The 15,554-nt window shown below is 19.3% G+C and overlaps 3 protein-coding genes across 7 annotated transcripts; 1 reads left to right on the top strand and 2 right to left on the bottom strand.

The window, feature by feature from the left end:
• Positions 1–124: 124 nt before the first annotated feature.
• On the top strand, positions 125–5,353 carry Tpcn1 (two pore segment channel 1). Of its 3 annotated transcripts, XM_026440906.1 has the most exons (13): positions 159–541; positions 903–1,117; positions 1,258–1,422; positions 1,485–1,610; positions 2,546–2,853; positions 2,946–3,226; positions 3,337–3,555; positions 3,655–3,771; positions 3,855–4,194; positions 4,275–4,372; positions 4,511–4,576; positions 4,759–4,865; positions 4,927–5,207. In XM_026440906.1, the coding sequence occupies exons 1-13, from the start codon at positions 439–441 to the stop codon at positions 5,164–5,166; spliced, it is 2,385 nt and encodes a 794-aa protein (XP_026296691.1). In that variant the 5' UTR covers positions 159–438; the 3' UTR covers positions 5,167–5,207.
• A 1,004-nt stretch (positions 5,354–6,357) lies between these two features.
• On the bottom strand, positions 6,358–11,406 carry LOC552163 (dolichyl pyrophosphate Man9GlcNAc2 alpha-1,3-glucosyltransferase). 3 transcript variants are annotated; one of them, XM_006558610.3, is made up of 4 exons: positions 11,301–11,406; positions 8,077–8,171; positions 6,897–7,983; positions 6,358–6,704 (listed from the first exon to the last, which is right to left on the bottom strand). In XM_006558610.3, the coding sequence occupies exons 3-4, from the start codon at positions 7,785–7,787 to the stop codon at positions 6,447–6,449; spliced, it is 1,149 nt and encodes a 382-aa protein (XP_006558673.1). In that variant the 5' UTR covers positions 7,788–7,983; positions 8,077–8,171; positions 11,301–11,406; the 3' UTR covers positions 6,358–6,446. The 3 variants fall into 3 exon arrangements, with proteins under 3 accessions (XP_006558673.1, XP_016773354.1, XP_016773353.2); XM_016917865.2 differs by lacking the exon at positions 11,301–11,406 and adding an exon at positions 10,825–10,956; XM_016917864.2 differs by lacking the exons at positions 6,358–6,704; positions 6,897–7,983; positions 8,077–8,171 and adding exons at positions 8,987–10,729; positions 10,825–10,954 and having other exon boundaries at positions 11,135–11,359.
• Positions 11,407–12,899: 1,493 nt separating this feature from the next.
• On the bottom strand, positions 12,900–14,151 carry LOC727019. Its single transcript, XM_006558611.3, has 3 exons — positions 13,816–14,151; positions 13,486–13,587; positions 12,900–13,343 (listed from the first exon to the last, which is right to left on the bottom strand). The coding sequence occupies exons 1-3, from the start codon at positions 13,945–13,947 to the stop codon at positions 13,011–13,013; spliced, it is 567 nt and encodes a 188-aa protein (XP_006558674.1). The 5' UTR covers positions 13,948–14,151; the 3' UTR covers positions 12,900–13,010.
• Between the last annotated feature and the right edge of the window lie 1,403 nt (positions 14,152–15,554).

The raw sequence follows: 15,554 nt of genomic DNA on the forward strand, positions 1-15,554 counted from the left end.
CAATTATGTATATGTATAAATATATTTAATTTAGAAGAAAAAATGATATAAAAATATAATTTTTATTTTATATAAAATGATCAAATTTATATATTTATTTAATATATATGAAGAATACAAAAATACATGAAAAATGAAAAATATATAGTATATACAAGTTTTTTATAAATGCGCATGCGCACTACAAATTAGAACGTCAAATCTAAGATCGAATAATGTTGTAATACTGTAATGCGAAATATCTTTCAAACAAAAATATGTATATATTGTCATATATTGTCATGGTCAAGCAATATTTTTGGTTTAATCCAATCAGTGTATAACTTGTAAATAGTGACATCGCTGAGCAAAATTAATCAAAATATACAAATATATATAAATATTTTAATACAATAAATGTATTGTTTTTTTTATATGTGACATGTGACATATTCTCAAATGTCTTCTCCTAAAATTACTGAATATTCAGGCAATTATCAGCATTTTAATGATGATGCAAATATATCACTCGAACAAGATATTTCGCATCGATCATGTCAAAGTAAGTTTTAATTTCTTTTATTTTATCTTTTATATATATATAAAATGAAAGTTTTGTATTTTGACAGCTAAGTATTGCTATTGTTATTTTTTTATTAGGCATCTTTAGCTTATAATATTCATTAAGTTATACTCTAACAATTCTAAATCTGCATTTTTTAATTTTTGATATAAATTATATAATAGTATATTTAATTTATTAATTAAATATATTTGAATTATTGAATGTATATACATGTATCATGTTTAATATTATCATCATAATAAGAGATATTATTTATTTTATATTATTTTTTTTATCATTTAAAATTTACATATGTTTTTTATATTATATATGTTTATTTTTTGTTTATTTATTATAGAATATGGATCTATGTTATCATGTTCTTCTACAGAAAATCATGTAAATTCTCCTATTGAAAATATAAAGACTGATCACTTTATTCATAAATTTGAAACAGATGATGTGCTCAGAGAAAATATGTCTGAAAATGCTGTACTTCCATCACATGATTCATTAACAGATCATGAATTACATTGGGAAATGAATTATCATGAAGCTGCAATATTCTTAGAGGTATATATATTATTTCCTTCAGATTAATAATATTAGTTTATTATTTAATTTAAAATATATAAAATAATTTCTGTTATACTATATAGTATATTTGTAATGATTATTTTAAATGTAAAATTTACAAGAAATTATTTTGATAGGAAGGCAGAAATAATGAAAAGTTTGATTCTCATCCAAAACATCCAGAAGATTTACCAGCATATCTCTTAGTTCATAATAATTGGTATTATGGATTAGATTTATTAACTTCCCTTATACTTTTGATTTTAGCTCTTGCAGAAGAGCCAGCAGTACCAATGTTTCAAGTAAGTCATTAATAAGAAAATATTTTCTTTCTGTTACAATTATATATTTATTTTAATTTTAGATACCAGTATGGGTACATGGATCTATAGAACTTTTTTCTTTAATAATTATAGGCATAGAATTAGCTTTAAAGTTAAGATGGATTGGATGGTCAACCATGTTAAAACATAAACGAACAATGTTGAAGGTAAAACAATTTAATAATTTATATAAAAATTTTGTAGAATTTAATTTAAGATTTATACAATTATATTATATAAACTTTCTCATATATTTTATATTTTGATATAATAAATTATATTTACATTTAATAATTCTCTTCTAAATTGAATATCATAAGATTGAAATATTTTCTTCTATTACTTTGTAAATATGTCAATATAGCAGTTGCATGTATTTCAGAATATTGATACAAAAAATATGAGGGTATTAATAAGAAGATAAGTAACATAGCAACTACAGACTATTTTAGATTACATTTTTAATGAAATGAGATAACGATAATTGTATTAATTATTCATTTATAATATATTAATATCTTTATTGGAGAATCTTATAGAAGTAATATATTATATATATATATATATATTAATCTTAAAATATATAATTTTAATATTACATATGAATATTATAATATTATATATGTAATATATATATATGTCAATGATTATATTATTTTATTTTAACTAATTATTATATTTTATTATATTATTATATTATTATATTTTAATGAAAAAGAAGAATATTAATATTTTCTTAATATTTTTATTTAATATAAAAATTATATTTTTATTATCTAAATTATATGGATTTTATAAAAATTATTATATAATTTATTATTATTATATTATTTAAATATTTACAAATGTTTGATTTTTTATCAATAATACTTTCTTTTTCTAAATTAAAAAAATTGCATTAATATTAAATAAAGAAAGACATATGAGAAAATATATAAAAATAAATTATTTTATTAATTAAAATGATATTATTTTTTATGACTACATATTTTTGTATATTTCTATTTCACTCTTAAATAAAGTGAAAAATTTATGTAATAAAAGTTTTTTCTATGCTACAATATATAACCATGAAAACTATATATTTACATCATTTTTACAGTGTATCACATTGGTCATCATGTTTTTAGAAGCGATGACAGTATTAGTACGACAGTCATCACACTTTCGTGTAACACGCGCTCTAAGGCCTATCTTTTTAGTAGATACTAAATGTTTTGGAGGTGTTAGAAGATTTATTAGACAAATACTTTTAACACTACCTCCAATTCTAGATATGTTAGGCTTGCTTTTATTTTTCATAACACTTTATACAGTATTGGGATATTATATGTTTTCCGAAATGAATAGAAATTTTTCTACATTACAAGATAGTTTTGTGAGTTTATTTGTTCTTCTTACTACTGCTAAGTAAGTATTTTATAATTAAATTTCTAACAATATTTTTAATTTATTATGCTTTTAATTATAGATTAAATTTTAATAATAATTTCGGTATTTAGTTTTCCAGATGTAATGATGCCTTCATATTCAAAAAATAAATGGTATGCTATATATTTTGTATCTTATTTATCTACAATGTTGTACGTAATGATGAATTTGATGTTAGCAGTAGTTAATGAAACATTTACGGCAGCTGAACGTGATAAATTTAAAAAATTGTTTTTACATAAAAGAAAAGCATGTCAACATGCCTTTAAATTATTAGTTTCTAAACAAAGTCCGGATAAAATGCGATTTCGTCAATTTGAAGGATTAATGCGATACTATGCTCCAAATAAAAGTATGTAATACATCTACAGAAATTTGTTAATAAAATAATATAAGTTAAATATAAATTATATATAATATAAATTAAATTTAATATTGTACAATTATATAAATTTTTTATAGATGTAAGAGATATTATTTTGATGTATCAACATTTAAATGCTTCTGGAAGTGGAGTTCTAAGTATTGAAGAATTTTTAAATATTTATGACACTATTATACTTCAATGGGAGCCACAATATTCTACTGTGCCTTGGTATCACAGTACATCACAACCTTTGCAAATACTTTGCACAGGAGCACATGCTGCTATTAGATGGTCTTATTTTGAAACTTTGATGTGTAAGTTCAAAAAAAAATTATATGATATTAATTTATAATTTTTTATATATATATATATTTTATATATATATTTTTTTAAAAATTATAAAAAACATTTAGATATAATGATCATTGCAAATGGTATTGCTATGATAATAAGGATACTAGAGCCAGCTAATAATGTTCATAGTACACTTTTGTTTGCTGCATCTTGGGATACTTTTCTTTTTGGAGGAAGTGAGTAAAAGTATATATTTTTAAGTAATATATGAATATATAAATATGTAATATTATTTTTGAAAACTAATCATTTTTTATAGTATTTGTTGCTGAAGCATTGATAAAAGTACTAGGACTTGGTACAAGACGATATCTTAGTTCTGGATGGAATCTTTTTGATTTGGGCACATCTATAATGACTCTTGTTGCTGCTTGTATTTTATGCCTTTTTCCTACAGCAAAATTTTTTGTTCTATTCAGACCACTTCGATTATTGAGATTGTTTAAAATGAAAAAGAGATATCGAGATGTATTCGGCACGCTTGTAATTTTAACTCCATTAATGTCTTCTACTGCAGTAGTCATGCTTGTTTTATATTATTTCTTTGCGATTATTGGAATGGAATTATTTGCAGGATATAATATGCGAAATTGTTGCAAGTAAGTGTATCCATGGATAGTATTTTTTTATAAATTATATTTTTGAATTAAATATTACATTATAATATCTTTAAATACAGAAACACAACAGTTGAAGATTTTTATAAATATTCGGCTAATGAAAGTACTGCATTAGGATATTATTATCTTAACACTTTTGACAATCTTATAGCTAGTGGTATGACTCTTTTCGAATTAACAGTTGTTAATAACTGGTTTATCCTAATGAATGCATATGCATTTACTGTTGGAATGTATACACGAATATATTTTATGATATTTTATTTAGTAACTATGATTGTTCTAACTATTGTAGTATCTAGTTTCTTGGAAGCATTTCGATTTAGGATACATTATAAAAAATCAACATCTAAACGTGATGGTAATTATATTATTATATTCTTAATTATAATCTCTTATAATATAAATAATTATAATATAAAATAAATAAATAATATAAAAAATTAATTTTTTTGAAATTGAATTGAAATTAATTTTTTTTGCAATTATTATAATTTAATATTTTTCATTGAATGTTTTATTAATTTTCTATAAACCTTATAGAAGAAAAAATGCTTCATGAAGAAGTAGAATTAAAATGGGATGAGTTGCAATATATAATAGAAGATTTCCAACTTTTAGAAAAATTACGGCCTTCACTAATAGTTGGTGTAAGTTTTCTTAAGTAGAATATATTTTTTAAATTACTATAATCATATAAAAATATTTCAGGGTACTACTGTTTTTATTGGATCACGTCCTCGAACTAGAGAAGTTTTACAAAGAAAAATGTATACTAATGAAATTACTGAGTGGATTGCAGAAGCAAAACAAGCAGAAAGACAATTTTTATCAAATACTATTCATAATGTAGATGAAAATCATAGAGAAGATGCAATTTCTGAATCAGATTATATAGGATTAACAGATAACTCTCGACAAATACATCATAATACATCAAATATTGTATAGTTGTCATAATAAATTAAATTTGCATTTATTGTCATATTGCATTCGTTCATAATATATTAAAACAAGTATCAAAAACTTATAATATAAAGGTTTATATGTAATAACAATGAAAGTTCTGACCAAAAGCATAAAGTAAAAAGAAATCGATAATTATTATAATATAAAAATAAAATTCTTTTATTTCAAATTATGTTTTGATATAATAGAGACAAATAATTTTATTAAAATTATTTATTTATTAAAAATATAATAATATAATGTTATTACAATAAATTTTTTTCATAAATGTAGTTTCATCAAATTTGTCAATAATAAAATTAATTTTCTTTAAAATAATTATATTTATATTTAAATAATTATATTTATATTTAAATAATTATATATATATATATAATTATTATATATTATATATATATATATATATATATATATATATATAGTTAGTTTAATAAATTATAATTTCTATATAATACATATCATAACATATATTTAAATATAAGTAATATATTTTATCTAAGAAAATTATTTTTAAATTTCTTAAATGCTTAAATAATTTATTAAACTATTTAAATTAATTTATTTTTTTTTGATGATTTTTGATACATAATTTAATATATTCTTTTTAATTTAGAGTTTGTGTTTAAAATAATTTTATTATTTACATTGTAAACTATTATAATAAATAATTCAAATATTATTTTATATTATAAATAATATCAAAATAATATTGTAAGCAATTGACCAATTATATTTAATAAAAAACATTAATGATGATAATTAATATGACAACTTATATTAATATTAAAATTGTAATTTGCACACGTGTATAAAAATTATTCATGTACCTAAAACTTATATACTCTATTATTATCTATTATACTCTGTTAGTAATTATAAAAAAATTTATTAAATGTGCAAAGAATATATCTAGAAGAGCTATTTAGAGAGATTACAAAAATTTTAAATTAGTCATGGATCTTCAAATCAATTTTTTTTCAAAATATTTATTTTAAATTTATATTTGTTTTTTGTGTTTAATTTTCTATATTTGTTAAGTAGTTTTATAAAAACTAATTTGATTTCATTATAAATCTGTTATTATTAAAATTATCAAATAGAAAAAACAAAAGTTTAAATAATTTAGGTAGAGGAAAGAAGGAAAGCGGTGGCGGCAATAAATTGCATTTGAAGTATTGAATAAATTCCATCCTAATTATGATTATATACATAAATATCAATATTTCTAATATTCAATGTATATAATATTTATAATAATGTCATTAATTAATTTGTACACCAGAGCACCCCAAAGTTGTTAATTTAACAGTAAATCCGTCTGCAATTAATTTTCGCGAAATACTTGAAATAGTTTCTGGTTGTGTATCTGGTAATAAGAGAATATATGCATGTCCGCCACCACCGGCACCTGTAAGTTTTGCTGCTAAACCATAATTTTGTGCTTCTGCACAAATTCTATCCAAAGATGGATGAGAAATTTGACATGTGGCTAACAATCCTTGATTCATGTTAATAAGTATCTATAATAATATATAATAAGTAATAAAAAATTTTAATGTTTATCAAAATATCAAATTTTTTTATCAATCAATAACATTTTAATATATTTCTACATTTTAATTCATATAAATGTTATTTTTTTAAATAATGAATTAATTTTTTTATTTTAATTTATCAATAATTTAAATATTAAAATTTAATAAAATACTAACCATTAATTGTTTGTATCCTTCCAAAAAAAACTCATTGGTATTTGAGAAAGTTTTCAATTTTTGAATAATTTTAACTGCTTCTTTTGATATATTATCTATTGAATCCATAATCAGATCAATGATAACTGGATATGTATGTTTTAATTCTAATACTTTTTCAAGTAAAGCTTTAGTACTTCTATTTACTCTTGTATCTACTAATAAAATTTTCATTGCCTGTATATTATTGGTATTTATTGGTTGTATATAATTACCCTTTTTAAATTCTATTATTGATCCATATGTACAAATACAATTATCTATTCCAGATGGATTACCATGCATAATTCTTTCACAATTTAAAGCATATTTTGAAATAACATCTAAAGTAGAAAAATCAAATACTTTATAAATATTTTTTTGTAAATGTGACCAATGTACAAAACATGCAGCAAGACAAACTGCAAAAGAAGCGGAACTACCAAGTCCAGAATTAATTGCCAATTCTGTATTTAATTGAATTTGAAATGGTTTTATTTCCATTTCTTCTTTTTGTGCAATATAAATAAGAGTATAGAAAAATGCTTCTAAACTTAATTTTTGTTGAAAATTTGCATAACTAACAATACAGACAAATTCCTTTATTTTATTATAAAATATCTCATAATTTTCTATAAATTCCACGTTTTTATTAATAAAAAAGAAATTTTGTATTTGTTGCAGAGGTATAGTAATAAATAAATTTACTTTAGAAAAACATATTTTAACAACTTGTTCTGCTTCAGGTAATTCTGTAAAATTTAGAACTGTACGTAAATCTATGCTAGCTGCAACAGCTGTTTTTCCATATACTACAGCATGTTCTCCAAAAAGAATAACTTTTCCTGGTGCAGATACTTTAAATTGAATCATTTTAAATCTTTTGTATTTTATTTATAAAACTTAGAAATGAAACAATTTATTTTAAGAATAAATTATAATTAAATTGATTATTAGCAAAAGATACTTTTTTATCATTTCCTATTTTTTCCACTCTGCTGGTGTTAATGTTTTTTGTGAAAATGCATGAATTGTTTTAAGTTCTTTTTCTAATATTGAATTTACCAATCTGAAAAATTAATATAATAAATATAAAAATATATTTGATGTTAGAAGAATAATATTAATAAATGAATTTTTTACAATTTTAAAAAGATAATACCTATGTCGTTGAAGTAAAGATTTGCCTTCAAAAATAGTAGAAACAATTGTTACAGAAAACTTAGCACCACAACCATCAGATTCATCTATAACTTCCTGTAACATTTAAAGATAATATAAAAATTAATTAATATAATAGAATAAAAAATTAAAATAAAACATTTTTATTTTTCTAATATTATTGAAAGCTTTCTTATCTTCTATGAAATTTATATTAAATGATAAAATTTATATAAATTATATATAATATAAATATTGTTTTGTTTATAATAATAAAGTATAAAAATATAAAATATAAAAATCACATTTTATAAAAATATTAATAATTTATATAAATGGATATATTATATAAATTTTTTTTTAAAAATTAATGATTGAATGAACTAATTGAATGAAAATATTTTAAACTAAACCAATTCTCCACGACAATTTTACATAATACAAGCAATAATATTTTAAATATGCTAACCACAAAAGCTTAAATTTATATGCTCAATATTATTATGTTAATTTAGTAAATTATTATTTAGTAATAAGGAAAAGTTCAAATTCTTATAAAACATTATATAATTTATTTAAAAAATGCATTCATCTATATATTTATTAATAAAGATAATTCATAAAAAAATATAATTATTTAATGTTTTAATTATCATAATTATTAATGTTGTAATCTAATATAGTTATCTAATGATTCTAACGATCATAATGCATTTATATTTATAATTATATATAAATATTAAATATTTATGTACAATTTATATTTATAACATGTTCCTTATTTGTAATATATTGTAATTTTCTTAATATCATTTTTTTAATTATATTAAAAATATTTAGAGATAAATTTTAATAATTTATTAAAATTTTTGATATTAAGGAAAACAGTAATAATATAACATAAATTATGTCTTTTTGGTTTATTTTAAATTTATATTTGTTTTATATACAAATTGTTTATAATTAAAATACAAATAGAAAATAATAAAATGTCCACAGGAATACATAGATATTAATAATGCAAAAAGATCTGGATATCTATTTGGAGGTTTTAAAAAAGCACTAATAAGAGAAAGTATTATTATTCCTAGAATTGAGCAATAAAATAAAATTGTTTTTGAGAAAAACGAATAACCTAATAAAATAAAATTATTTTTATAATTTACAATATCTTTTTTTAGTTTTATAAAAATTGATTTATTCTTGATATTTTTTAAGTTTGTTTTAATTCGTTTTTGATTGGTTACAATACATACATTTTTTTTCGAATTAGCATTATTTAGTAATTCATTATTATCAAATAAGTTAGGATGAGTCCAAAAAACAAAAAAGAAATAAAAAATTAATGTAACACAATATGCCATATATAAACCATCTTTTATAAATAAAGGTAGCATGCTAAAATGTGAAATTATTAAGAACCAAAAACAAGGAAATGGATTGCTTTCAAAATATAATAAAACTGGAATTGCAACAAGCAAAATTGATTTTTCATGAACTTGAAATGAAAATAGGAAAAATGCTAATGCACAATTAATAAGAGAAATAATAAATCTTTCCTTTTGTGGATTTAAATATAGATTTATGCAACTTGGTAAAACTGAAAATGTAGTTAATATTAAACAAATTTTAGCTAATTCTTTATTTGTAAAAGTATTACGTAATTTATAAATTACATTGATTGTACACCAAATATTTGCAACTTTATCTTCAAATATACCTCTAGAAACTGGAAATAATCGAAAAACAACATTTATAAATGTTTCCCAATCTTTAATAAAAGGTAACCATATGATAAAAAATGTAGTAACTACTGTAATAGCTATACATAATAACATTATTAAATTAAATAACCAAAATTGTTTTTTTATAGGTGAATATTTTCCAAGTATATAACAAAAAATTGATAATGCATGATAAAGTTCCATTTGTTTATAATTTAATGCTGTAACAAATAGAAATGATCCAATAATAAAAAAATTTTGTAACATAGCTGTAATAGCACTAATAAATAATCCTAATGATAAAGAATTATATTGAAAATGTCCATGATCTATTAATATTAAACCTGGATAAATCAATATTATCAAAAGATTAATATGTTTTTTTTTTAAATTAAATATAGACAGTTTTTCTTTTTCAAAATTTTCTGGTACTTTTTTAGTTAATATAAAATATATCACTGATGGTATATAAACCAAAATATCTATACAAAGAACACTGAGCCTCATAAAATATTTATGATCTTCAGATGAAAAACCTCTAGATTCATGTAATTTTACATAAGAAGAATTAAGTTTATTAGCAACATAGCCCATTGCAAAACTATGATAAGCAGTTAATGGTGGATAATCTAATCCCCAATATTGTAAATCATTGTCTGTTGTATTTATGTACCATTTTTCAATTGGAATATTTAAAGTTATTTCTTGCCAATGTCGTTGAGCTTCATAATCTCCAAACATCGGAGGTTTTCCTTCACCACTATAGGAATGATATGTAATACACCATCTCAAAAGAAGGGCAAACAATGAGATTAACACAATTGGTACATTTTCTTGCATTTTTAATTATATATGTTGATAGACTTCAATAATTTATATATCAAATATATTCTTGATTAGAAAATATTTTCAGAAATAACATCTAGTTACCTGGGTTTATTGTAGAAAATTCAAGGTTAGAATGAAAGCAATCAAAAGAAATAAGGAACATGTATTCAATATAATAAAATTTATAAAATACATACCACGTGTGAAGCGTTTAATCCTTCAATTAGCTTAGTTTGTATATAATTCTCAGTATATGGCATATTTAATAATTAAATTTTTAATTTGAGTCTTGTTTCGCTGCTTCTTTGAATACGTGGAGAAATGTTACTATATAATTAATTATTTTTATTTATTAATTATAAAATCAATAGTTATTTTTATAAGTTTAGAATTTATAAATAATAAATGTACAATAAGATTCACTATTTTATTTATTTCTTGTTATATAATTTTTTTAATTCGAATAAATCATTGAATTTGACTTAATATTACAGTACATATACTTACGTGTACTTATATTTTAAACTCGTTGATATTTGATTATTATAACGACTATTGTTATTAACTGATTTTCAAAAATTCGATTAATTAAACAATAATATTTTTATATATTTTTTCACTATTTTTATTAATATTTTTATCTATTTAATAATTAAAAATTAATGCTTATTACCTTGAAAATGCTGATATTAATGGAAGTTCTTTCTAAAGCCGTTTGCTGATACTGATATAAAAACGAGATTAAAGTCTATAGAATTAACATATTTTTTGAATTGTAGATATTGAATTTTATTTGCAAATAAATTCTACAATAAATTCATTTTTAGAAATACTTTAATATTATTTAACATAAAATAGATACGCATTATAAAATTATAAAATAATATTTTTACATTTCTTAAATATCAATTTATTTATTTAAATACAATTTGTAAATACACAAGAATGAAACTCATTATTTTTGATATTAATTTAATTTTTTTTAGCGCTGATATAAAATAGAATAAATTTAAGAATTATTCCATAGCATACATTTTTATTATAAATTTTTTTTTATGTTAATCATAAGAATAAAAATTCATTTTTTTTTATAAATTATATTTAATTATATTTAATAAATTATTTTATATATAATATATTAATATAGTATAATACCTGATTTCAATATAATATTTATATTTATAATAATAAATTATTCATAACAATTGTATTTTACAAATTAATTCATATTTTTAATATTTTTTTTATACTGTATTTTACATTTATTATATTTTTTATATATTTCTAATTTTAGAAAAAATATTTCTAAAAAATATTTTTATAAAATTATCTAAAATATATTCAATTAATGAAATTAATATTATATTCTCTCAAACAAATAACACTATGTATATTTAAACATTTAATATATATTCATTTTAATATAATTAAATTACAATAGTTTATAAAAATTATTATAATTACATGTTCTCATAACAATAACAATTGCATAACAATATAAGCTCATTTGAGCTTTCATATGATTTCTATATAGAAATTTGAATTATTAAAACAATAAACTTAAAACAATTTTTATGAAAAATGTATACATCTTTAAATAAGTAAAACATTAAGAATATAAATTTTTATAATATAGGAGTTATATAATTTCAATAAATAAAAAGAAAATTATTAAGGTTTTCATAATATATAAAAAATTATAACATAAATAATTAATATAAATAAGGAATGCAATCAGAATATGTAATTAGAATTAATAATTAAATAAATATTATAATATTGATTTTAGATGCTGATTATTTTGAATTATTTATTTAAAAGAAAATATTTTTTAATTTGTTATAATTATTATAATAAAAAGTTTCAATTATGAATTTTAGATTTTAATATATCACATGGACTTAATAATAATATTAAAAATAACAAAAAATAACAGTCTGATGTTAATATTATTTTAACATTTTCAATATTTTTTGTTCAATATGTTTTTCTTATGATTTTGGAAAAGTCAATGTTTTGCATGAAAATGTGAATGTGAATTTTAATATATATATATATATATATATATATATATATATATATATATATATTATGTAATATATTATTATGCATTTAATATATAATAAGCAATCAAATAAATTTTCGTTTTCTTAAAATATAAAATATTTTCCTTATATACTTGAATATATATAATTTATAAACATTTTAATAATTTAATTTTTTATATCCTTTATTTTACTACTTTTTTTCGCATAAATATAAATTTTATTTTATATAATTTTTTAAGCATATTAATAGTAATAAATAAAGTTTTAAATCTATTTGGAAGAGGCCTGAGAAAAAGAGAGTATTAGAATAAAATATTATTTTTGCATATAAATTATTATTTTAAAAATTTTTTCATTTGTTTTGTTTGAAATTGCATACTATATTGTGCATTTTCTGCTTTAGTGATAAGAGAATCTAACTTATTCAAATGAGATCCCATTTTTTTATTGATATCAATTGCTTTTGATGTTGCTGCAATAGTTTCTGTATTCTCCATATGTTTCTTATCATCAGATAGTTCTACTATTAAGTTTTCTTCATTCATAGATGTTTCAGGATTAATGTTCTTTATTTCGTTATGACTTTGTTCAGTTAGTTTATGATCTGGTGTATTATTTTTAGATCCTACTTTTACTTTAAGTAAACTACCCAAACTGCCACAAATATTCTGTAAAATATCTTTATTTTACAAAGTCATATTCCAAAATATAACTATTGTAACTAGAAAATATTTATCGTGTTTAATAATAATTACTTAAATATAATTCTTACTCCTATTTTTATTAAAAAAATATATTTAATTATTTAACCTTAAATCTGTTAATTTTTTTTTGAGTAACATTGAGTATACTGTTTAATTCATCTAATCCACCACTGATTCGTTGTGTAGTTTCACTAGAAGAATCCAAGTTCTATAAATTATATGAAACTTTGAAAATATTTGACAATACTATGAAATTATTAATCTTTTATTTATATAAAAAATAATTTTGTCTCATTAATTATTATTATTTTCGTACAATAATAAAAATAAAAGTTACAAAAATTAGAATTTTTAAGAAAATTAATATTGCATTTATAAATAAAAAAAAATAAAATTCTAATTAAAATTTTATTCAATAATAAAAAAGAATAATTACTTGAATCATTGCATCATCGTCATTATCAACGTTTTCTTCAGACTTTTGCGTTTCTTTCCATTCTTCTTCACTTGGTATTGGAAATCCTAACAATTCCGCCCTTTCGCATGCATGAATATAGGCTTGAGACATTGTATCGATTGTGTGATATTATTAAATAATATTTGATAATATTTAGGAATAAAAATAGATTTATTTTATTCTAGATATTCTGAATGTTATAGTTGAATATTAGAATATTAGAAAAGAATGAGAACGTACACTATTTAAGGGATCTTAAGATCTATGTTGAGAGAAATCGTGCGCATACTCCATTAAAAAATAAAGTTTTTATTTAAAATATCGAATATTATAGCAATAATAATAATAAAAAATAATAGTTTATAAATTATAATATAGATTACAACAATATATATAGAACTTTTTAATTTGACAAAATTATACAATTTTGCAAGTATCTAAAATTTTATTTTAGTATTTCAGTAAATATATAAATGATTAATTAATATTTTTCTATAAAGATTGATCTATATAATTTTTTAAATGAAATAAAATAAAAATAATAATAAATAAATTATTTCAAATGATAATAGAAAAGTAAAACAACTACGCATACATTTAAGGTTATAATATTTGTATTTAAATTATTTATATTCATTTAAAATTTAAATATTAGTAACAAAGAAAATAAATTTAAAACATTTTTAAATAAAATATTAGTGTTGAAAAATGGATAAAAATAAATTAATACAAATGAAAGAAAAATAAAATTTAAATTTCAAAATATATTTATTTTTAAATAAAAATAATATATTTTTTATATATATGCATACATAAATATAAATTATAATTATTTTATACATTATTTTATACAATTTATGTATACTATTCTATATTATGATTTCCTAAATAAATAAATAAATCGAAATACTAAAATAAATGATTTCAATAAATATTAAACATCATTTAATAATTACAAATACATACAAGATTTGTTTCTTTGGAAAGAATATTTAATACTTGAATATTAAATAATATTAATATTATTAATATTAATAATTATAACAAATTATAATGTTAGTATAATAATATTTATTTTTACATGAATATAAAAATCTAAACTTAATAATATTTAATTTATCTTTGTGCAAAATAATAAATTTAATATCATAAAAAAAAATTTTATTTAAAATGAAATATTTTAATACTTACCAACTGAATGGAAAGAATACAATATATTTTCACTAAACATATGATTTAATATTTATAATAAATATATAATTTATAACTATCAATCATAGATTGTTATAAATATTTTTAATAAATATTCTATTAAAAAAATATCTTCTTAGATAGATAGAAATAAATAGTTAGAAGGCGGGAGGGAGAAAGAGAGAGAATGCAATTGCAATTAAAATATGAAAAATTTAAAATATATTAAAAGTTATTTAAGTTGTTTACAATTTATAATTAAAGTATAATATATAAAATATGTTTCATATGGAATATTTTTATCATTCATTTTAATTAATTTTTACATATGAATGTGAATACAGTATATCTTATCATATAGAGTGCTCTAAAAATATGGGAATAAAAATTAATTAAAGATTTCTGAAGTAATTTCAAATAATTTTGCAAAAACTTTCATTACGACTTTGTTAATGAGTTATTAATAAAAAAATACTGACCAATCACGAAGCGCATAGTTTAATCAAGCCACGACGGTAGCGTTGGTT

The sequence above is a fragment of the Apis mellifera genome, linkage group LG1, assembly GCF_003254395.2.
Source record: "Apis mellifera strain DH4 linkage group LG1, Amel_HAv3.1, whole genome shotgun sequence".
Classification (NCBI taxonomy): Eukaryota; Metazoa; Arthropoda; class Insecta; order Hymenoptera; family Apidae; genus Apis; species Apis mellifera.